The sequence below is a fragment of the Ahaetulla prasina genome, chromosome 2, assembly GCF_028640845.1.
Source record: "Ahaetulla prasina isolate Xishuangbanna chromosome 2, ASM2864084v1, whole genome shotgun sequence".
Lineage (NCBI taxonomy): Eukaryota > Metazoa > Chordata > Lepidosauria > Squamata > Colubridae > Ahaetulla > Ahaetulla prasina.
Genome location: NC_080540.1, coordinates 23,238,359 through 23,263,128, shown reverse-complemented (window position 1 = coordinate 23,263,128; position 24,770 = coordinate 23,238,359). Strand labels below are relative to the sequence as shown.

The 24,770-nt window shown below is 43.1% G+C and overlaps 1 protein-coding gene across 1 annotated transcript in view; it reads right to left on the bottom strand.

Annotated features, from left to right (window-relative positions):
* Nucleotides 1-415: 415 nt before the first annotated feature.
* Nucleotides 416-24,770, bottom strand: part of LOC131193250 (G-protein coupled receptor 22-like) — an 81,675-nt gene continuing 57,320 nt past the window's right edge. Inside the window, exon 2 of the mRNA XM_058173250.1 lies at nucleotides 416-9,428. Within this exon, the coding sequence (XP_058029233.1) occupies nucleotides 8,063-9,358 (1,296 nt within the window). The 5' untranslated portion in view covers nucleotides 9,359-9,428 and the 3' untranslated portion in view covers nucleotides 416-8,062. The remainder of the gene's footprint in view (nucleotides 9,429-24,770) is intronic.

Genomic DNA, 24,770 nt, shown 5'->3' with positions numbered 1-24,770 from the left:
TGATCCCTGCCTATGTACTCTGTTGAAAATTAGCTTCCCGTCATGGAATGCGTTTGAGGGTCCTTTCTTCCAGGGCTCACTAGAGGGCGCCAATGCTTCATTTAGCCTAAGACATTGCCCTAATTTTTCCAAGCTGTCCCTCTCCCCTCAGTTCTCTGTAGTAGGCTCATGTAATCGTAGGCTCATCAATAATGGAAGGAAGTAGCTTTGCCGTTGTTATCTTGCCCTTTCATTGCAAGAACGTGATGGCATTTCTGACTTGCTACAAGGCACAATCAGACATTTCCCCTCCCCACACCTCCCACCCGCTTAGCGCCTCACTAAATTGACACCACAGCCATAGAACATTGCTATTTTAAAATGTTTATTTATCTCGTTGATTAAAGTTTTGGATGTCTGAGTGGGACGAGTGAAAGGAGGTATTTACAAGGGGGAAAAAAACGCTTGGACCTGTCCAGGGGAAAAAGTGCCCACATGTCCCAGTTTGCAGAGGATTGTCTTCTAGCATCCTCTGCTGGAAGAATTGTCCAGACTGAGTCGGATGGAAGAGAAAAGAGAAAACCAAGAGAAGGAAATGCAGAGCCAGACCCTTGAAGGTGACTGTCAGCCATTAGTATTTGCACATCTTATTCAGAGCAGGGCCTTGTGATGAATTCTGTTTCCAAAATCACCCCTCTGGGAATGTCAATTGTTGCTCCTCATTGCTGCTTTCATCCAAAAAGCAAACTCTATGTGTTCATTCCACATGCTGCCAATGCTGTAAAAGGAGGGAGTTGGACTACGTAACCAAGAGACGATGACAAGCACGTAACTCTCTTCCCAATGACCACAGAAACCCTGGGAGGCAGCTCGTCTCAGCCATCTTCCTTGACTCCATAACAGGTAGTCCTCGACTTATGACTTGTGATTGAACGTGGAATTACACTGTGCTGGTCATTAAGTGGGTCATCGTATGATATGGCCAATTTTATTTATTTATTTGCAATGGTTATTAAGCAAACAGGGTTGTGAACACATTGACCACAATGGAACTTTTTTTGCCGGAAACTGGAAGAAAATGCCTGTTTCCGGCAAAAGTGTCATAAAATATTGATGCTGCTGCAAATGGCAATAAATGCGATCTGGTTGCCGAGCATCAAAAACACAATCATGTATCTGCAGGGGTCCCAGCCGTTAGAAATTCATATCTGGCTCATAAATACCATTTTTTTGGGGCGGGGGGTTTCCATTGTAATTTTTAACTTTTGCTGACCAACCGGTCATAAATCAAGGACTACCAGTTCATCAGAGCAAAATGGTGTCCCCTTATTCCTGTTCCACCAGTTCTGTCTCTTTACCCGTTTCCTAGTCAAATGAAGTTCTACTTCCTTCCTTGCCAAGTCCTAAGAATCTTTTGGCCTGCAGCGTCTACCTTCCCTAAATGATGAATACCTGAGACCGAGAAGCTTCTCTCTCATTCATCTCCTCATCTGATGAAAATTGAGACAACAGGATGCAGCGGAAAGCATTCTGTGCCACCTACAACATAGCTGGGTCCTTACTCCTAGTCTATGGTGGGATCCAAATTTTTTTTACTATCAGTTCTGTGGGCGTGGCTTGGTGGGCATGGCAGGGGAAGGATACTGTAAAATCTCCATTCCCTCCCCAATCTAGGGGAAGGTGACTGCAAAATCCCCATTTCCTCCTGATCAGCTGGGACTCGAGAGGCAGAAAATAAATGGGAGTGGGGCCAGTCAGAGGTAGTATTTACCGGTTTTCCAAACTACTCAAAATTTCCTCTACCGGTTCTCCAGAACTGGTCAGAACCTGCTGAATATGACCTCTGGTGGGACCACTCTCAGAGTTCTGCTCACTGCACTTCAAAAACAGTATCTCCCCTACAGTGTCTAGCTCAGAGTTCCCGAACCTTTTTGTGGTCCGGTGGGGGCTGGGGAGGGAAGAGGATTGTTCCACACGAGTGGTTGGCAATTGCGTGCAGCTCCATTTGTACAAGCAGCGGGCATGCTTGCCTGTTGCTCATGCAAATGGAGTGCATACACACTCACCCGCTGCTCACACAAATGGAGCACACATGGAGGCACTCATCCACTGCTCTTGCAAGTGGGGATGGGCAAACTTGCCCACCGCTTCCGTGGCCTGGTTCTGAACGGCTCACGGCTCAGTAGTAGGCTGGAGGATGGGGACCCCTGCTCCAGATAGTTTTTAAAAGGCAAATAAGAAGGGAGGGAACATGTAGTATGGAGAAGATGAATAACAGGGTAATTATCATCATACTACTACTTTACCCCACAAAGATGAATGGTGGATGATTCAGGCCATTGGAAAAATAGCTTTACACCTAAGTTAATGAAAGTGTGGGATTTGTTGCCTCCCGCTGTAGAGATGGCTAATGTAGAGAGCTTTAGGAGATGTAATTCAACTGTTGGTGGCTATGAGCTCTGATGACTGTTCATCAAAGAGACAGCAAGACACCTCTGGATACCTGTTGCTAAACATAGAAGAGTTATTGTTGCCCTTTGGGCTTCAGAAAGACCTGCTGGCCACGGTGAGAAACAGACTTTGGTTTGACCCCAGCAGGGCTCTGCTTATCATTTCCTTCTCCTTCCCATCCCCATCTCTGCACTTCCAGGGATGAATTGAGCATGGGAATTTGACTCTGGCTCAGATGATGATCAGAGCTGCAGGAGCAGTTAATTCTGCTTGCAGTTGTGCTCATAACTGGTTGTCAAAGTGGTGAAGGCATCAGGATAGAAACCAGGAGACCAGGAATTCTAGTCCTGCCTTAAGAGGCAAAGTCAGCTGGGTGACCTTGGGCCGGTTACTTGCTCTTAGCTCTAAGAAGAAGGCAAGGATAAACATTTCCAAATATATTGCTAATAAAACTGCTTGTATTTGTCCAAGCAGTTGCCAGGAGTCAAAACTAACTCAAGAATGCACTCACACACACTTCCCCTTTCAAAGGTCTCTGAGACCTCATCTCTTCACCCAAAGCTTTAGAGATGATGTATCTATCTGGGGGCTCTGGGGACCCATCCCGGCCTTAGAGAACTGAGTAACTGACTGACATCTGCCTTTGTTATAGGCTGAATCCAAATGCCAGTCAAAAGCCTCGAAGGATTGGAATACAAGCACAGTCACTCAGATGAAGAAAGCACATAGCTCCAAATTACAACATCAGTTCCCACTTTCTTTCTTTAAGCAAGAAACCTTTGCAAACCTCTCTATTTGAAACTTCACAATGAGCAGTCCAAAGCAACATGGACTAATAATCTGCACAGACTCAAAACCAGGTGGTTAAGAAGAAGGAAGAGCCCACCTAATGAGGTGTGAAATGTCTCACAAGCAATTTCTAGGACATCAATTTGAAGGACCAAGATTGTTAGAACTAAAAGGAAGAAATATAAAATGGGTTTATTTAAGCAAAGTTAAAATATATATGTTGTCATCTCTGGTAACCCCTTAATAGACTTCTGCTGATATCAGCACTGAAACAATGAAGATTGTATTTGTTTATAAATAAGAGATGGGATATAGATCCAGGAAACTACAGATCCATCAGCCTGACCTCAATACCAGGGAAGATTCTGGAAAAGATAATCAAGCAACGTATCAGCAAACACCTAGAAGCAAACAAAAGTAATTACCAAAAGCGAACATCGGTTTGTCAAAAACAGATCATGCTGGACTAATCTTATTGCATTCTTTGACAAAGTGATAAAACTAGTGGACCAGAGGAATTCTGTTGATATAATTTACTTGGGACTTCAGTAAGGCATTTGACAAAGTAGACCATAACATACTACTTGATAAATGTGGATAAGACAGCAACACCACCAGATGGATTCATAACTGACTGACCAAACACACTCAACGTGTAGTCCTCAATGGAACTGCATCTACATGGAGGGAGGTATGCAGTGGGGTACTCCAGGGCTCCGTTTTAGGCCCAGTACTCTTCAATATCTTCATCAATGACTTGGATGAGGGAATAGATGGGGAACTCATAAAATTTGCAGACGACACCAAGCTAGCAGAAATAGCCAACACTCCAGAATCAGGCTTAAAATACAGAAGGATCTTGACAGACTTGAACATTGGGCGCTATCTAACAAAATGAAATTCAATCGTGAAAAAAATAAGGTTCTACATTTAGGCAAGAAAAACAAAATGCACCGTATATGTGATACCTTGCTCAATAGTGATGATTGTGAGAGGGATCTTGAAGCCCTATCGGACAATCACTTAAATATGAGCCAGCATTATGGTGCAGCTGCCAAAAAAGCCAACATAGGTCTGCGCTGCATAAACAGAGGGATAGAATCAAGATCACGTGAAGTGTTACTACCACTTTATAATGCCTTGGTAAGACCACACTTGGAATATTGCTTTCAGTTTTGGTCGCCACAATGTAAAAAAGATGTGGAGACTCTAGAAAGAGTTCAGAGAATAGAGCAACAAAGATGATTAGGGGACTGGAAACTAAAACATATGAAGAACGGCTGCTGGAACTGGATTTGTCTAGTGTTATGAAAAGAAGGACTAGGGGAGACATGATAGCAGTTCCAATATCTCAGGGGTTGCCACAAAGAAGAGGGAGTCAGGCTGTTCTCCAAAGCACCTGAGGGTAGAACAAGAAGCAATGGGTGGAAACTAATCAAGGAAAGAAGCAACTTAGAACTAAGGAGAAATTTCCTGACAGGTAGAACAATTAATAAGTGGAACAACTTGTCTCCAGAAGTTGTGAATGCTCCAACACTGGAAGTTTTTAAGAAGATGTTGGATAACCATTTGTCTGAAACCGTATAGGGTTTCCTGCCTTAAGCAGGGGGTTGGACTAGAAGACCTCCAAGGTTCCTTCCTGTTATTCTATTCTATAGTATATGGGAGGAAGAAATCATTTGTTGTATTTTAAAAGGTGATAATTTACTAAAATTGTTAATTTTATATTTTCATGAAGAGGAAAGTCACTTCTTTATATATTACTTTCTTTACTATATTCTTATTTTTCTTTTCTATTTTTCTTCCCCCACTCTTCTGCACCTTCTATTGTTTCTTTGTATTCTTTCATATTTTCAGCTTCTGTTAGTTTTTATTGCAAACTGTCATTTTTAATAAAATTACTATATACACTGTAAAAACAAAAAAAAAATCTGTATTTTACGAATGTTTCACAAAGATACTTTCAGTGAAGATTTAAGAGAGGGGAGGAAAACAGAAGCCTATAAAATGAAAAGGCATCAAGCTAAATCGTCAGACTTTGAAAAGCTTTGCATCACCTCTGAAAGATTCAAGGATTTATTTTTCTCTGGTGGAAAGGAATAAATGAGGTCATCCACCATGCTTGGCCCGCTTGTACACAAAGGGAGCTCAGAGAGGATTTCATCTATCAATGGAATATAGCAGAAACGTAGAGAGGTGAGAGGGCTTGATAATTGTTTCTGCTGCTTTCTTCCTGGGCCACTATCCCTGAGCAATTGTTAAAACAATCCATGACCACCAAACTGATTATGCCCTATCAGGATAAATCGATACATTTCAACTTTATCCAAAGTGGCAGCAACTAATTCATATGGCAGCATCTGGTTCTTTTTCCAGAAATCCCTTTGGTTTGGACAAATTCAAATATTTATCAACCACAGTCATGTGACTTCAGTTTCCAGAATATGACAATTACAGCTACACACACACACACACGGGAGACAAGCAGTGCATCATCTTCAAACTCTTGACAGCATAAGTACAGATGCATAAGTAAGTTGTCTCCAAAATGGAATACTTCAATTTGCTTTATGTGGGGCTGCTTGTGGAGATAATTTTGAAATCTCTTGCCACGTTGGGACCAGAACAACTGGCTATCAGTTCGTTACTAGGTTTAATGCTAGTCCACTGAATCGTGTGAGGTAGGGCCTTCTCAGCAAATCCAATTACAGAGTTCCTTCTACCTGGTTTCTGTTAGCTTCTCCAGCAACCCGTTCATAACCCCGGATGTAGTTTCTATCATTCACAACCATTTCCTTTAGTAACAGCACACTTCCCTGAAGTATCACATAAAACAGTGTTTTTCAAACTTGGCAGCTTTAAGATGGGTGGACTTCAACTCCCAGAATCCTGCAGCCAGCCGTACTTGAAAAACACGGACAGAGAATCTTCCAACTTTCCACTGGATATGTCACATTGTGAAGCTTTGCCCTGAAAAGCGGCTTATAAACATTTTCACTGAATAATCATTTCTGACATAATCTTTGTCAGATGCATCTATCTGGTATGCCTAAGGAGACGGACTTCTAGTGAATGAATATATGTATGTCTATGTGAAAGATTGCTATAGTCTACAGTGCTTTTCAGATATGGTAGAATGACAGCTCTGAATATTTTTTACCTGAAGGATGCCAAAGGAAAGGAAGACTCATCTAGAGAATATTAAGCTCAAACCAGTAGTGGGTTTCAGTTTAATTTGCTACTGGTTCGCACATGTGCAGAAGCGTCTAGGCGGGTGGGTGGGGCCTCCTGCCACCACCACCGGTTCGCCCAATCCAAGGCGAACTCGTAGCATCCAACCACCAAAAGAACTGTCCTAAGCACCCATTGACCCATCATGACAGGAAACCCTTGTTTCTACTATCACTGGTTCTTGAAAGAGGTTCTCAGAGCTCTTCTGAAGGATGACCTTGAAAGAACAGAATTGTCAACTGGGTGACCTTATTATTACTTATTACTGAAGCATTTCTGTTACCTATTCAGACTACTCTTTTCTTTTCGTACTTCTACCCCAGTAGGCTATCTTCATGAAGTAGCTGTGAGGGTACTCATCATTTGGGCTCCCTGGCAAGGCTGAGGTTTTGGAAAAAAATGCCTATCAGTGCCATCCTAGGTATGTCTCCCCAAAAGAAAGACCTAGGTTCTGGGTGAGATTTACTCCTTATGGCTGCAGCCTAAATCTACTGTTTGAGGAAGCCCAGACAAAATGTGGTAATGAAGGATGGGGGCCTCCTTTGAAAAAAGCTACTTTTTTCCTCTGAGGAAGTTCTCATGGTAATCCAATTCTCTTCTTATTCATCTGAGTTCTAAATATTGTAAAATCACTGGACCGGATCCAATATTATGATCTTTTTTTAGTGACAGTCATTAAGCGAACACGGCAATCATTATGTGAACCCATTATTCACTATGGAATGCTTTTTGCTGGAAACTTGGAAGTAAATTTGAGTTTGTGACAAAAATGTCATAAATTGTAGTCACATGACTGTGAGCAAACAGTCATAAATGTTGGACCAGTTGCTGATGTCCAAAATGCGGACATGTGACCAGGGGATAGCAGAACTTGGAAACTGGGTCTTAGGTACCTTTTTGGGGAATCTGTTGTAATTGTAACCAGTTGCTAAACAACTGGTTGTAAGCTAAAGATTACCTGTAAGGCAAGATCTCTAAAAAAAGTTATGCTATCCCAGCCTTTCCAAACCTGCCTTTCTAACACATTTCCTTGGCCTTCTCTAAGATGGAGAGCTTATTTTAGCCACCCTAGAGTTACTCAGCATTTGCAATGAGCTAAACTGGTCTTCTGGAGTGCTGACACATTTAGTGTTGACTAAACTTAATGCCTTTCCCAACACTGTAAGCACTCGTCTGCTTGTTACAACTCTTGGCATTAAGTAATTAAATAATTTGTCCTAATTCTAGTGGTCTTAGTGCAGCCAACAGGCCAATGTCAAGAGAAGGTTTAAGCCTTCCTATTTTACCTCAGATAGGTAGGGGTTTTTGCCATTGGCTAAGTGAAGGCTTTGTCAGGAGTCAGTATCAGCCCCCAGATGGAAATGGTTATTTCTACAAGATTTTGATGGTTGCCTCTTTCTGCTCGCTGCCATACTGCTCACCTCCACTTTGCACTTTGGTCAGAGGGTTAGCACCAAGCTGTAGTTTCTGGTGATTTTAATAAGGGCTCTGTATCTGCCTCTCATTCTTCATTGGTTTCAGTGTTTGGCACTCACCAGATTAGCTATGCAGTGGATTGCTACAACCCATCCCAGCCTTCTTGGCACCTGGTCTGAAATTCACCCCCTACCCCTTACTCTTTTGTGGCCTCCGTCAAGCAGTGCTCAGCCCCATCACTACCCCGTGGCCGCCCCTTGCAGCCTTTCCGTGGTGGCTCCACCCAGGAGTTGTGGATGATTGTGCCACCAGGTGCAGGATCGACTTGCAGCGCTGACACCACTCGTTTCTTCAGTTTGCTGCGGAGTACGTTGCGCAGTTTCTGGCGGGTAAAGGCATAAAGGAGTGGGTGGAAGATGGTTGTACCATAGGCCATGGCCAGGAAGCAGATGCGCAGCTTGCCCAGCAAGGGGCTAGGCCCGAGGCACAGAATGAGCAGGTTGACAATGGAGAGAGGTGCCCAGCACAACAGGAACGTTGAGATGATTAGCAGTGACATGCGGAAAACACGCCTCTGGCGCTCCCTCCGGTCACGGTGGCGCTTCACCGCCCGACGCAGTGCGATGATCACGGAGACAGAAGCCTGAACACCCATTGGAGGTGGAGCTTGGAGTGTGGGCATTGGCTGGGACAGCCTCTTGGCTTCTCCAGCACTGATCATGCTGCTGCTGCTACTCAGCTCTACTGCTTTCCGCCGCTTCCTCTTTTTTGTCTTGCGACGCTGGCTGCGCTTAAAAGTGCTGCCAATGCTGATATTGAGAGCTTGCAGGATCTTGGCGTAGGTCACCAGCATGACTGCCACGGCTGCAAAGAAAGTGGGGATCTGAATGGCAAGGTGATAGGAGGTGCCGAGCTCAGCATGGAACTCTTCCGGGCCAACACACAGCACAGTACGGTTTTGCCACACGCTGGCGTGTCCAAACTCCCCCTCAAGGAACGGTATAAAAAATACAGTCAGGGATAGCACCCAGACCCCAGCCAGGAGTAGAATTGCACGGGCTGGAGTGAGCACACGCTGTGCAGGGCGAACAGAAATGTCGTAACGGTCCAAGCTGATCACCAGGACGTTGGTGGCTGTTGCCACGCTGCTGAAGGTGATACAGGCCTCGTGGAAGCAGCAGAAGAGGGTGGCAGCACGATCGGGTGGCACCAATATGACCACTATGGTGAGAGGTGCACACACCACACAGATGAGCACATCTAGTACATGCAAGTTCATGGTCACCATGTTGCTGACTGAGTCAACCAGGCCAGCTTGCAGGCAGTAGAGAACCAATACTGTGAGGTTGCTGCTGACCCCTAGAACAATTTCCAGCATTAGGAAGCCAGTCAAGGACACCTGGAAGCCCAGTGGATAGGGCAGGGACCAACTGGGGTCAGGGGTTACCCCGTCTGTTGTCTCCAGGATGGTGTCAAACATGGGACTCTCCATGGTTGAAAGAGGCAGAAGCACGTGGGCATAGTCCTTGGACTGAGCTGAGCGTTACAGACAGCAACCTTACCTGTGGGGAGAGAGAGAGAGAGAGAGACCATCAAGAACCATAAACATAGCAAGATTTATTTCTTCAACAATGGACTTTGCACTAAACCCACAAACCTGCCCTGAAAATATCATCTTAAAACATCATAAAAGAGGCCAAGTTCAGGCAAGATTTTATTCCTGGTTGTGGTACCAATTCATTTTCTGGGTTCCTAGGATACACGAAGCCACAAGATGGATTGGGTTTGCACAGTGTACTCAATAATGGAAGAAGAAACGTCCAGCCAATATTAAAACTAATGAAGCTTAGCGTGTTGTACACATGTGGTTGCTAAGGCCTAACAGCCTGCTTCAGTTTCTTGTGTGAATCAAACCAATTAATCCTGTAGAAAGGTGAGATTTTTTTAAAAAAAGTGAAATATTTCAGCATCATCGTTTGAAAAGAAGATGCAACCTGTGCATGTATTTTTCACTGGACATGAATGCCTTTTTTGCAGAAGAATAGAATAGAATTCTTTATCGGACAACTGTGATTGGACACACAAGGAATCTGTCTTTGGTGAAGTGGACAGGATCAAGCATTCTGAAGTTTCTCTATAATTCAGGATAATTTGAGCTCTCTTTTTAAGGAAGAGGTCATCACTCGTTTTCCTTAGCAAGACTTCACCTACTTTTACTTAACAAACATATAAATATATACAGACAAATGCTTACAATTGGAAAACACATCAGTTACATATACTCACAAACACTTGAAACTGTCTATCATCCTTGCCTTTTTGCAGAGTCAGCCAGCAAAATCTAAAACCCATACAAATCTGGTGTTGTGTCTGCGCCCCCCAAGCTGAGCCCACTGCCAGAAAGTGACTCGGAAAGTGAGGGGGAAGGGCCATCAGGACTTACCTCGGGAGCACCGGCTTCCCTGGCTCAGCTCCAGGAGCCAGAGGCAGGCCAGATGGAGGAGATAACGAGGCCTCCGTCCCCTGACTCTTTTCCCCCCAGGCCACGCCTCCAGACCCGGCTGATGGCAATCAGGCCTGGCTGGACCCTAGGTTTCATAGGCAAGAGAGGCGGGAACAACAGAAGCAGGGGTGGGGCAGGCCTAAGAAGTGCCGAGTCATGGAGCCACACCCCACAGGATATAAAAGCAGCAAGGGCTGCTATACCACTTCGTGACGAGCAGATCAACTACTTAGAGGCAGAGAATTAGAGCTGAAGTCCTGTTTGTTCCTGGTTGACTCATCGGCATCAAGAGAGATAACAGAGACACTTGGCAGATGCTCGCTAGTTTGCTGCCAGAGCTGATAGTTGCCGGCTAATTAAGTCATCGCTCGTGTCTCCCGGTCTGAGGGGTACAGAACAGCTGGGCATACCCACATCCTTTCACAGAATCGCCCACAAACAATGTAAATTCACCCACCCAGAGTTTTCTGTATACTGTACCTGGATCCATTTGAACCTGCATTGGCTGTAGAGTTTCTACATGAAATTTTAAGTGGAATCCACACCTTACAGGGTTCTCCTCAGAAAATAATTCCCTGGGCAAATTAAAAATCCCCCAAGTGTATCTTCAAAGGGGTTCAGGATCATAAGGGGAAAGGGAAGCAGCAGAAAAGTCTCTAAAAATGGTAAGAGTGAGAGGGCCTTGGTGCCCTCTCAGCTCTGTTACTTCCTTACAGACGTTTCATTAGCCAAACTAGGTAACATCATCAGTGCTGGTAGGAAGTGGGATTTGCTCTCAGTTTATATTGCAGTGGCTTGCCCTGTCTGTGTTGGTTGGAGTAGTCTTGGGTAGAATATTTTTTTTAGTTGGGCTGTTTATTGTTAGTTTATTTGGCAGTTCCTTGGTAACTGATAGGAGTGTATTGTAAGAGATCGCCTGCCTCTCTTCTCATCCTTCTGTCCCAAATGACGGCATCAAATTGTTGTGGCCCAAACCTGGCTCACTTAAAGCAACCAAATCACTTCAAAGATACGATGTAAATTTATTAAAAATGTACAGGTAGTCCTCAATTTACAACCACAATTGAGTCCAAAACTTTTGTTGCTAAGGAAGACAATTGTTAAGTGAAGCAATTGTTAAGCACCAGCATGCCTACCGTTCCTGTCCTAATGTTCCCTTTGATTGTATCCAATTCGTATGGTTATTTCATGCTTATACTTATATATACTGTTGTGTTTGACAAATAAATAAATGAAAATAAAAAATATTATTATTTTTTTGCCCCATTTGGTAACTGCAGTTGGTAACATGGCTGATATGTCGATTCCCCACTGGCTTTGCTTGCCAGAAGATCACAAAAGGTGAACTTGGGATGGGGCATTGCAACCATCCTAAATACGAGCCACTTACCCAGCGTCTAAATTTTGATCACATGATCATGGGATGCTGCAACGGTCGCAAGTGTGAAAAACGATCCTAAGTCACTTTTTTCAGCGCTCTTGTAACTTTGAATGGACATTAAAAGAACTGTTGTAAGTGGAGGACTACCAGTAGCATGATGACTGAAGTAGCGTAAGCCTAGTAAAAGATACACAGAGGCAGGCAGGCAGACAAAGCGAATCACTGATTAATGACAAATAAAGCCTGTTGAACCCAGGTCTCCTACACAAAGCTGATGTTTTGAGAATTAGCCACTTATTAGCTGTGGTGGTGCAGTGCTTAGAATGCAGTTCTGCAGGCTACTTTTGCTGCCTGCTGGCTGCCTGCAGTTCAGTAGTTCAATTCTCACCGGTTCAAGGTTGAGTCAGCCTTCAATCCTTCTGAGGTCGGTAAAGTGAGGACCCAGATTGTTGGGGTCAATAGGCTGAGTCTGCTTAGAGATGGCTGTAAAGCACTGTGAAGTGGTATATAAGTCTAAGTGTCACTGCTATTAATTCCCCCTTGCACTCATCCCTCAACTTGTAAAAGGATTCGGAAGGTTCAGTATTGGTGGATATAAAAAGAAACCCACCTAAACCTCAACTCTTTATCACAAAATACTCAGCATGCCCAAAAGTCACATGCCGAACTTCCTCTGACCGAACGGTCACTAAACGAACTGTTATAAGTCCCAAAGTATGACTTATAGTATTGGCAGCTCTCTCAACAGTTCTAAGCAAAACTAAAACAAAACTTTGGTTTAGGTTTGGCCTATCCATTTGCCAAGACAAGAGAAAGGAAAAAGGCCGACACCCGTGTAAATTCTGTGGGAATAGTTTTGATAAACCCATTTGGGTAACCTTATTATTTATCCCTTCCTCCTAGGTCAGTATGTATTGCAGTAATCTTGACTCACAAAATCCTGTCATTGACAAAAAAAAAAGGGGGGGGGAGAGAGAGAGAGAGAGAGAGAGAGAGAGAGAGAGAAGCACTACTTATTCTTAAGTAATCCAAGTGGGTTGAAAACCTTGAGAACCTTACTGAACTTAATTAATATTAACATTACTAATTTATTATTACTGAATCTTATTAAAGGTCAGCATGTCAGCTATACAAGTTTTATTTATGTATTCCAGCCCTGAGGCCAGTTACAAACAAGATATTGAATAAAGGAAGCATTACATCCTTCTCTATGTATATCTGTTTAGGGGAGAGAAAGAATAAATATCAAGGAGTCTAACAATAATTAAGAACATAATTACTAAAATAAATCAAAATGAAATGCTGTCATAAGATGTTCCAATCCTAAGTAAGGGTACAGTGTATCATACAAATGGTGGCACAGACTTGAGAGGTTATTTCCAAGTTCTTGTTGGAGAGAAGGAGCGTTACATAGAAATCACACTCCTTACTTGGACGTTTCTTCAAGACACGACATATAAGGGTATGGTAGCTATACAGGTAGTCCTCGACTTTCAACCGTTCATTCAGTAGCCGAGGTTACAATGGTATCGGAAAAAGGGACTTACAACCATTCCTCGCACTTACGACCGTCAGAGCATCCCTACAGGCACGTGATCAAAATTCAGGCCCTCAACAACCAGCATCAACTTTCAATAGTAGCAGCATCCTGGGTGTCACGTGAGGCCTTCCAAGCCAGCTTCTGGCAAACAAAGTCAATTGGGGGAGCCTGATTCAGTTAGCAACCGCATGGTTCACTCAACAACTGCAGTGATTCATTTAACAATCATGGCAAAAAAAGGGTTAAAATGAGGTGTGCCTTATTTAACAACTGCCTTGCTTAGCGATGAAAATTCTGATCTGAACTGTAGTCGCCTGTACTGTATTTGAGATATAGCCAGTGAATATAAACCATTTAGTGCAAGGGTCTCCAACCTTGGCAACTTTAAGCCTGGTGGACTTCAATTCCCCGAATTCGCCAGCCAGCTTTGCTTTGCTGGTTGGGGAATTCTGGGAGTTAAAGTCCACCAGGCTTAAAGTTGCCAAGGTTAGAGACCCCTGATTTAATGTACTCAGCCACTAGGCCGTGACTGATTTCTCCACCTATAGCCACTCTAGATCAATTCAGCTTGTTGTGAATCTTTTCTTACAAGTGCAGTTTCAATAATTTACATTCCTGGGGACATCTCATAGGTTCGGTAATGAATGCACCTCACATATGTATGGAGGGTAACCTTTTAGTACCACAATTAGCTTCTCTTAAATGGAGGTCAGGAGTAGAGGATCAGACAGACACCTCCAAGACTCCTTCCCCTCCTTCCCCTTAGTTTTCAAATGCACTGCCTGTACATATTCAGCAATTATATCTTCGGTGACCATGAAAGCCTAGTTTTTTAGGAATTGAAATTCCACACACACACACTCAGATGCACGCACACACCTCACTAAACTCTGAAATGACACTTGAAGGAAGAAGTGAGAGACAGAAAAACAGGTAGCCTGCAGGGAAGTAAGAGAATGTGTGGATTTAGAAAGCGTTTGGCTACAAGTAGGGAAAATTAAATCTGCCCATTGTGTGGAATGTATGTCTCTGCGTTTGTGTGCGAGAGAGAGGAAGGAGCGTTACATAGAAATCACACTCCTTACTTGGACGTTTCTTCAAGACACGACATATAAGGGTATGGTAGCTATACAGGTAGTCCTCGACTTTCAACCGTTCATTCAGTAGCCGAGGTTACAGTGGTATCGGAAAAAGGGACTTACAACCATTCCTCGCACTTACGACCGTCAGAGCATCCCTACAGGCACGTGATCAAAATTCAGGCCCTCAACAACCAGCATCAACTTTCAATAGTAGCAGCATCCTGGGTGTCACGTGAGGCCTTCCAAGCCAGCTTCTGGCAAACAAAGTCAACTGGGGGAGCCTGATTCAGTTAGCAACTGCACGGTTCACTCAACAACTGCAGTGATTCATTTAACAATCATGGCAAAAAAAGGATTAAAATGAGGTGTGCCTCATTTAACAACTGCCTTGCTTAGCGATGGAAATTCTGATCTGAACTGTAGTCACCTGTACTGTATTTGAGATATGGCCAGTGAATATAAACCATTTAGTGCAAGGGTCTCCAACCTTGGCAACTTTAAGCCTGGTGGACTTCAATTCCCCGAATTCGCCAGCCAGCTTTGCTTTGCTGGTTGGGGAATTCTGGGAGTTAAAGCCCACCAGGCTTAAAGTTGCCAAGGTTAGAGACCCCTGATTTAATGTACTCAGCCACTAGGCCGTGACTGATTTCTCCACCTATAGCCACTCTAGATCAATTCAGCTTGTTGTGAATCTTTTCTTACAAGTGCAGTTTCAATAATTTACATTCCTGGGGACATCTCATAGGTTCGGTAATGAATGCACCTCACATATGTATGGAGGGTAACCTTTTAGTACCACAATTAGCTTCTCTTAAATGGAGGTCAGGAGTAGAGGATCAGACAGACACCTCCAAGACTCCTTCCCCTCCTTCCCCTTAGTTTTCAAATGCACTGCCTGTACATATTCAGCAATTATATCTTCGGTGACCATGAAAGCCTAGTTTTTTAGGAATTGAAATTCCACACACACACACTCAGATGCACGCACACACCTCACTAAACTCTGAAATGACACTTGAAGGAAGAAGTGAGAGACAGAAAAACAGGTAGCCTGCAGGGAAGTAAGGGAATGTGTGGATTTAGAAAGCGTTTGGCTACAAGTAGGGAAAATTAAATCTGCCCATTGTGTGGAATGTGTGTCTCTGCGTTTGTGTGCGAGAGAGAGAAGGAGCGTTACATAGAAATCACACTCCTTACTTGGACGTTTCTTCAAGACACGACATATAAGGGTATGGTAGCTATACAGGTAGTCCTCGACTTTCAACCGTTCATTCAGTAGCCGAGGTTACAATGGTATCGGAAAAAGGGACTTACAACCATTCCTCGCACTTACGACCGTCAGAGCATCCCTACAGGCACGTGATCAAAATTCAGGCCCTCAACAACCAGCATCAACTTTCAATAGTAGCAGCATCCTGGGTGTCACGTGAGGCCTTCCAAGCCAGCTTCTGGCAAACAAAGTCAATTGGGGAGCCTGATTCAGTTAGCAACCGCATGGTTCACTCAACAACTGCAGTGATTCATTTAACAATCATGGCAAAAAGGGTTAAAATGAGGTGTGCCTTATTTAACAACTGCCTTGCTTAGCGATGAAAATTCTGATCTGAACTGTAGTCACCTGTACTGTATTTGAGATATGGCCAGTGAATATAAACCATTTAGTGCAAGGGTCTCCAACCTTGGCAACTTTAAGCCCGGTGGGCTTCCATTCCCCGAATTCGCCAGCCAGCTTTGCTTTGCTGGTTGGGGAATTCTGGGAGTTAAAGTCCACCAGGCTTAAAGTTGCCAAGGTTAGAGACCCCTGATTTAATGTACTCAGCCACTAGGCCGTGACTGATTTCTCCACCTATAGCCACTCTAGATCAATTCAGCTTGTTGTGAATCTTTTCTTACAAGTGCAGTTTCAATAATTTACATTCCTGGGGACATCTCATAGGTTCGGTAATGAATGCACCTCACATATGTATGGAGGGTAACCTTTTAGTACCACAATTAGCTTCTCTTAAATGGAGGTCAGGAGTAGAGGATCAGACAGACACCTCCAAGACTCCTTCCCCTCCTTCCCCTTAGTTTTCAAATGCACTGCCTGTACATATTCAGCAATTATATCTTCGGTGACCATGAAAGCCTAGTTTTTTAGGAATTGAAATTCCACACACACACACTCAGATGCACGCACACACCTCACTAAACTCTGAAATGACACTTGAAGGAAGAAGTGAGAGACAGAAAAACAGGTAGCCTGCAGGGAAGTAAGAGAATGTGTGGATTTAGAAAGCGTTTGGCTACAAGTAGGGAAAATTAAATCTGCCCATTGTGTGGAATGTGTGTCTCTGCGTTTGTGTGCGAGAGAGAGGAAGGGAGGAAATTATTTCATAAGAGACTAGCAATGATAATTCAATGTGGGCAGAAAACCTATCCTGGCCCCATAAATCAGGAAGTACAGAGAAGACTCAATTAACCAGCAGTTTCACAGCCAAGGGGATTTATTTTAACCCCCATTCCTTGATCTTTCTACAGCACAGGCACACAAGACTTCATGAATTTTTAAACTATTTTTTGTAATCACCAAGATATGCAAAAGAGAGAGAGAAGGTGATAATATGAATGAAAGAGATTATGTTTTGCGTTCCACCCCATTGTATGATTTCTTGAGGAAAGGTGGCTTTTTTTAGTAAAATAGATGCTTATTTATTATTATTATTATTTTAAAAAAGAAACTCCAGAATCTACAATTATGGTAATATAATGATTAATGGGGGTTGAAAGAACTAGATGGGAACATAGCAGACGTGGGCATTTTACAGCCTCCATTGGCTGAAAAAAAAGTGTGTGCCATGCTTTTATTTTGAAGGGAACTGCTATTTTAAAAAAAATTATGTATGTGCCTACGTGCATGCCTTCGCACCTTTGCAGCCCTATTGGTTTGGCCCTCCACAGCAGTCCCAGTGTCTCATGTGGCCTCTTGGGCAAATTAATTAAAATAATTAATTAAAATTAATTACTCAACCCTGGAATACAGAGTAGTCTCTTAGGTATAGACCAGGGATGTGCAACTACGGCCCCTTTACAGGCTGTGGACTTCAACTCCCAAAAGTCCTGAGCCAAATGTGCAACTACAGCCACTTTATGGCCTGTGGATTTCAACTCCCAGAATTCCTGAGCCAGGTGTGCAACTACGGCACCTTTAGGACCTGTAGACTTCAACTTCCAGAATTCCTGAGTTAGGTGTGCAACTATGGCCCCTTTACGGCCTGTGGACTTCAACTCCCAGAATTCTGGGAGTTGAAGTTCACGGGTCATAAAGACGCCATGAGGATGGTAGAGGACAGGAAGGTCTGGAGGAATGTTGTCCATGGGGTCGCGATGGGTCGGACACGACTTCACAACTAACAACAACAAAAAGATGCCATAGTTGCCCACCGCTGCTATAGACTGTTGTTCCAGTTCTAATCTATACGAAGACGAAGGGAGAATTTTGGACAGAAATTAAATGGGAGAGAGTGGTCTTAACTTTTTCCTTGCCTCTTTTTCCTTTGACCAGCCACTTACAGTGGGCCAGACATATCTGCCCTGCAAATGTACAACCTGAATTCTAGTAGGAGACAAGCTAGTTGAAAGAATGAACCCTTGGTGGGTGGGTGGGTGTGGGGAGTAGGATGACAGCACACACAGGTATGGGAAAAATTCAGCACACACAGAAAGATCCATCTGCAACGTTTCTGCTAAAAATCTCCTCCTGAGTGAGCACAAAGAAGCTGCCACTGTAGTTTAAATACACATTTTTTTTTAGCTCTGGCCTACTGGCTCTGCTCCCTGAAAAAGGAGAGGAAGAAAAGTGGGGGGGGGGGGGAAACTGTTGATGCAATCTGCCATCTACTTAAAAAAAAACCTTCAGCATGAAACATTCATACAGATCCTGAATCACAGCTTCTGCCAACATATTGTGTGACTATTGATTAGCACTGCTCCAGAAGGGGAAAGAAAAGAAAGAAGTACAACACAAGGGAAAAATTAGCACAAACTGAGGGAGATGCCAAAATGACACCGACTCCTAGCGATTTTTTAAATGAACGTGAGCCAAATCATCCCAATAAACATTGTAAACGACTAATGGAGAACCATTAAGGCTAAACACTTCCACGGAAGAACGAAAACAACAGATGAATCTGTCTTAGAAACCAGACCCAAGATAGCTCACTAGAAAAAGATCTATATTTTAAAAAAAGCAAAATAGTTATCGAGGCCATTCTCTGGTAGAAATAAACATAGGAGCAGGTAATTGTTGTAGAAGAAGAAAACTGGCAATGGCCCATCATATTTAGTTTTTTTCTATACCAGGGACTGGTTGAAGGAACAATGTAGGTAGTCCTTGATTTACAACCATTTGTTTAGTGACCGTTCAAAGTTACAACAGCACTGAAAAGAGGCACTTATGATCATTTTTCACATGGCTGTTGCAGCATTCCCATGGTCACGTGATCAAAATTCAGATGAATGGCCACTGGCGTATATTTATGATATATGCCAGTGGCCATTCATCTGAATTTTGATCATTTATGATGGTTGCAATGTCGTGTGATCACCTTTTGCGACAAGCAAAGTCAACGAGGAACCCAGATTCACTCAACAACCATGGTACTAACAAGTGCAGTGACTCATTTAACAAGTGTGGTCAAGGTAGGTCAGAAAATGGGACAAAACTCACTTTACAACTGTCTTGCTTAGCAACAGAAATTTTGGGCTCAATTCTGGTCATAAGTCGAGGGCTACTTGTAAGCAATTTTGGAATTTAGAGACTATTATGGTCTTTCTTGGCTGAATGGAAAATGGTGAGGTTGCTTCCCATAACCTTTTCTAGCCTTCCATCATGCTCTCTAACAGCTTGCCTTACCTTCATCCTTTTTTTCTGGTTAACTGGGCATATTCTGGGCTACCACTGGGGCCGTGGTAGCTCAGGCTGGTAAGAAGCCTGTTATTAGGACACAGCAGCCTCCAATTACTGCAGGTTCAAGCCCGGCCCAAGGTTGACTCAGCCTTCCATCCTTTATAAGGTAGGTAAAATGAGGACCCAGATTGTTGGGGGGGCAATAAGTTGACTTTGTAAATATACAAATAGAATGAGACTATTGCCTTACACACTGTAAGCCGCCCTGAGTCTTCGGAGAAGGGCGGGATATAAATGTAAATAAATAAATAAATAAATAAAAATAAAATATTCCATTGGAGCCCTGGTGGCGCAGTGGTTAGAATGCAGTATTGAGGCAAACTCTTCCTACAGCCAGGAGTTTGATCCTGACCGGCTCAACGTTGACTTAGCCTTCCAGCATTGAGGTTGCAAAATGAAGAGCCAGATTTTGGGAGGAAATATGCTGACTCCGTTACAACTGTTCAGAATGGGTTGTAAAGCACTATGGGGAGGTATGTAAATCTAAATGCTATTCCTATTCCCAAAATAAATGTAGTCTATCTAAGAACGCTCATTTATATCTATGAAGGCCTTAGGCTGCTTCTGGAGGGCCCAGAAGCTTTCTCAGAAATAAAGATTATGCTTGAATCGAGTCCTTTTCATTACATGCTACTTTCTCATTTTAAAAAATGTATAAAATAAAATTAGATGAGACGTTGACAATGAACAGATGGAGCCTCATGGGTGCCATGTTAGAGAGCTGGTTTTTACACTGACCAACTTTAGAGCTTTCCAGATTTGAGTTCTTCCTAATGTTACAGGCATTCCTCAACTTACAGCAGTTCATTTAGTGATTGTTCAAAGTTACAACGGCATTGAAAAAAGTGACTTCTGACTGTTTTTCACAATTACAACCGTTGCAGCATTCTTACGGTCATGTGATCAAAATTCAGATGTTTGGCAACTGACTCATATTTATGACGGTTCGAATGTCCCAGGTTCACGTGATTACCTTTTGTGACCTTCTGACAAGCAAAGTCAATGGGGGAAGCCAGATTCACTTAACAACCAAGTTACTAACTTAACAACTGCAGTGATTCACTTAACAAGTGTGGCAAGAAAAGTCATAACATGAGGCAAAATTCACTTAATAAATGCCTTACTTAGCAACAGAAAGTTTGGGCTCAATTGTGGTTGTAAGTCGAGGACTAACTGTACTTGGAGAAGACAGAATGAACCTGGGTCCTTGACGATGCCAAGCAGAGATGGGTTTCAGCAGGTTCTGACCAGTTCTGGAGAACCGGTAGAGGAAATTTTGAGTAGTTCGGAGAACCGGTAAATACCACCTCTGACTGGCCCCGCTCCCATCTATTCTCTGCCTCCAGAGTCCCAGCTGATCGGGAGGAAATGGGGATTTTGCAGTAGCCTTCCCCTGTCATGCCCACCAAGCCATGCCCACAGAACCAGAAGTAAAAAATTTTGAAACCCACCAAGCATGCACTTAACTACTGGGATACTCGCACTACCAAATAGCTTTCACAATAAAAGCAAGTTGAGAAAGGCTGAATGAATGATGAAATAAACTGTTGGAGACACTTTCTCATCTCTCTTGCACTGATAATAGCAATAGCACTCTTAGGCTTATATACCGCTTCACAGTGCTTTTACAGCCCTCTCTTAAGCGGTTTACAGAGTCAGCCTATTGCCCCCAACAATCTGGGTCCTCATTTTACTGACCTCAGAAGGATGGAAGACTGAGTCAACCTTGAGCCTGATGAGATTCAAACTGCCAAATTGCAGGCAACTGGCAGTCAGCAGAAGTAGCCTGCAGTACTGCATTCTGACCACTGCGCCACCGCAGCTCTTACTGATGCTTCCAGTATGGTAATAAAATGTTTGCATCTCAAAAACCTAGCTCAAGGAATTCCAGCCATAGAGTTCGGCTCAATTTTTAGAGGAGAGATGAAAGGTAGTAGAAAAATTGAGAAACTGCCAATCAGGCAGGGAGGAGAAGTCAAATAGGGAACTAGCCTAGAGCCTTTGCTTAGGCACAAGAGGCAATGCAAGGAGCCTGATTTCCTCCCCTCTCCTCCCCAAAAAAGTTCCATGGATCCTGATCTGGCTGTTCCCAAGGAAGAAAACCAGGTTGGGGAGATTCTTGAATATAAGTAAAACAAAATAAAGCTGCTGACAGGACTTTTCATCAGTGGATCTAGTTGCTTGCGCCCAACAAGAAGTTTAACATTGACAGAACCTGTCAGGGTTCCAAGTAATATACCCATAACAAACAGAACTCTGAGGCAGGTAGATTCCTTTAAAGAACAGTTTTACTGGATATATCATATTGGCACGGATGAGTGAAAACCGACTCCCACGATTCCCGCGGTTTTCACCTAATTAAAAGGTTTTCTCCTTTTCCCAATCAATCACATGGTCCAATCAAAGTGCTGTCCTGTTGCCTAGAAACTTCACTCCTCCTCTCTCCAGCCACCTGTGAGAATGTCCTTGGTTCCCAGAGGAAACTATTTTGTTTTGGCTACAACCCCCCATCCCAAGCTATCTCTATTCCCATCTTCCTAATTTCCATTGTGGCAATGCTGATGGCTTCAGTCAGGCCAGCTTCAGAGTAATTGAACCCACTCAACCTTCTTCTTGTCATATGCTCAGCGATTGCTCTTACCCTCTTTACTTCTGACTACGGTACTTGCATTTTTGTCCTTGATTATCTCTACTAGGTTGTTTCTGAGTGTGGTGAAGTGATTAGAGAGCTCCCATGATAGTGGAAGAGAGGGAGAAATGCTGTGGCTTACTTACAAAGCTCACCGGGTGACCTTAGACCACACATTTTCTGTCTAATGTGTTTCATGGGATTATAGTGAAGGCAATGAAGGGAGACAACTACGATGCATGTGATCCTTAATTCCTTGGCTAAAGAATGGGTTAAAAGGAAAGTGAGCCCCCTTCTATCATCTGCTCTTCAGTCTCTGGGTGATTGCCACCATCTAGTTCCAACTTCAGCCCCACTCCAGACTGTCATTCGGGAAACGAGAGGGGGATAAAAATAAATGTGAATTAGGTTGCTAAGCAACTGCAGGAACACTTCCTAGCCATTCCAGTTGGCCTGCCCTCCTCCAGTAGTTCCTTGATGCTCACATTCGGGAATGGCTTAGAAGACCATTCACAGAGCAGACTAGATATACAAGGAAAATGGGGCTGCCTAACTTTAGGATCCACAGCATTCTGAATCTGTGCCAGATTGGGTAGATTGGGCTGTTCAAGCAAAATATCTAAATAGTTGTGGGTAGAATGCAAGGTCAGGGGGTCACAACTCCATCAGTAGACCTCCTAAAAGGCCAGTTATTTTCTAACAGACTCTAAAAGCCTTCCTTTCATAGTTAATTCTTCTGGACCACTGATTGCTCTTTGGCTCTTTGCGTGCCTGATTCTGACGTACCCTTTTTCTGTTTTTCTTGAACTATCACTGCCCTCTTGGGATCTGACCCATTTGGGCTCACACCTTTTCTTTTGGGCCAAGTGGACAGCTTTTCCATCCTTGTCTTGGGTCTTCGTTGAAGTTTACTCTACATTTTTTTTTTTCTGGATCTATCAGATAAGGTCACCAAAGCCAAACTAACCTAAGTATGCCAAGTGCCAAGTGAATTTGTCCTGCATGTTTTTAAGCTAACCAGGCAATGGGTAATGCTGAACTGGGAAGAAACAAACAAACGAACAGGAAAGCCTACACATTTTCTTACTGTTTTCTTGATTAGATACCCTTTCATATAGTTGCACGCAGAGGAGAGGAGCCATTGTTGAAGGAATTAATGAGTTTCCTTCCAGTAGAAACAATAGCAATTAAAAAACAGCAGGGTTGATCTCCCTCTCTTTGCTTGTCACTGTCTCAGTCTTGTCACTGCAGCTATTTTTAAAAATGCAAACTGTTCCTTACCTGCATAAAAAGTGCTCCTGCTTTGCACTCCAGCTAGCGTTGCTGAGGGCAGTTTGGTGGTGCAGCAAATGGGGGCCAGCCTGAGCGAGTCAAAAAAATACTCCATACGTGGCACACCGTAATCTGCCCGGTTTTTCAAGCATAGCTCCAAACAGTGGCCACAAGCTATGAAACATTACATTATTTAGGAATAAGAGTCCAACTAGAAGAACCCAAAGATCATTCTATGTAATTTTTATTGCTCTGCCTTCTTGAAGATGTAGATACGTTTTTGCATTATTTATTTATTTTTATTTTATTTGTTTATTTATTTTTTATTTTATTTATTTGTCGCAACAGTATATATAAGTATAAGCATGAAATAACTATACAAATTGGATACAATCAAAGGGAACATTAGGACAGGAACGGTAGGCACGCTGGTGCTCTTATGCACGCCCCTTAAAGACCTCTTAGGAATAGGGGGGAGGTCAATAGTAGATAGTCTTTGGTTAAAGATTTGGGGATTTTGGGAAGAGACCACAGAATCAGGTACTGCATTCCAGGCATTAATTCTGTTACTGAAGTCATATTTTCTACAATCAAGATTGGAGCGGTTCACTTTAATTGTGTGCTTGTGTATTGTTGCGATTGAAGCTGAAGTAGTCTTCAACAGGAAGGACATAGTAGCAGATGATTCTACGAGTTAAACTCAGGTCATGCCGAAGGCAGCCGAGTTCTAAGTTTTCTAAATTCAAGATTTCAAGTCTGGTGGCATAAGGTATTTTGTTTGATCAGAGGAGTGGAGAACTCTTCTTGTAAAATATTTCTGGACACGCTCAATTGTATTAAAGTGCTCAAGTGTGATAAAATTAGTGGACCAGAGGAATGCTGTCGATATAATTTACGTGAACTTCAGTAAAGCATTTGATAAAGTAGACCATAACCTAAAACATATGAAGAACGGTTGCAGGAACTCGGTATGTCTAGTTTAATGAAAAGAAGGACTAGGGGAGACATGATAGCAGTGTTCCAATATCTCAGGGGTTGCCACAAAGAAGAGGGAGTCAAACTATTCTCCAAAGCACCTGAGGGTAGAACAAGAAGCAATGGGTGGAAACTGATCAAAGAAAGAAGCAACCTAGAACTAAGGAGAAATTTCCTGACAGTCAGAACAATTAATAAGTGGAACAACTTGCCTGCAGAAGTTGTGAATGCTCAAACACTGGAAATTTTTAAGAAAATGTTGGATAACCATTTGTCTGAAATGGTGTAGGGTTTCCTGCCTGGGCAGGGGGTTGGACTAGAAGACCTACAAGGTCCCTTCCAACTCTGTTATTATTATATTATATTATTATATTAATGTCCAAAATGAGGTCTGGGTTCCAGACAGGCGAGCTGTATTCGAGAATTGGTCTAGCAAATGTTTTGTATGCTCTGGTTAGTAGTGTAATCTTTCTGGAGAAGAAGCTATGCAAGATTAAGTTTTGTCTGTCTGCCTGCCTGTCGTTACCTACCTACCTACCTATCTATTTTTCAAATTTAGGTGCTGCCCTTTTCA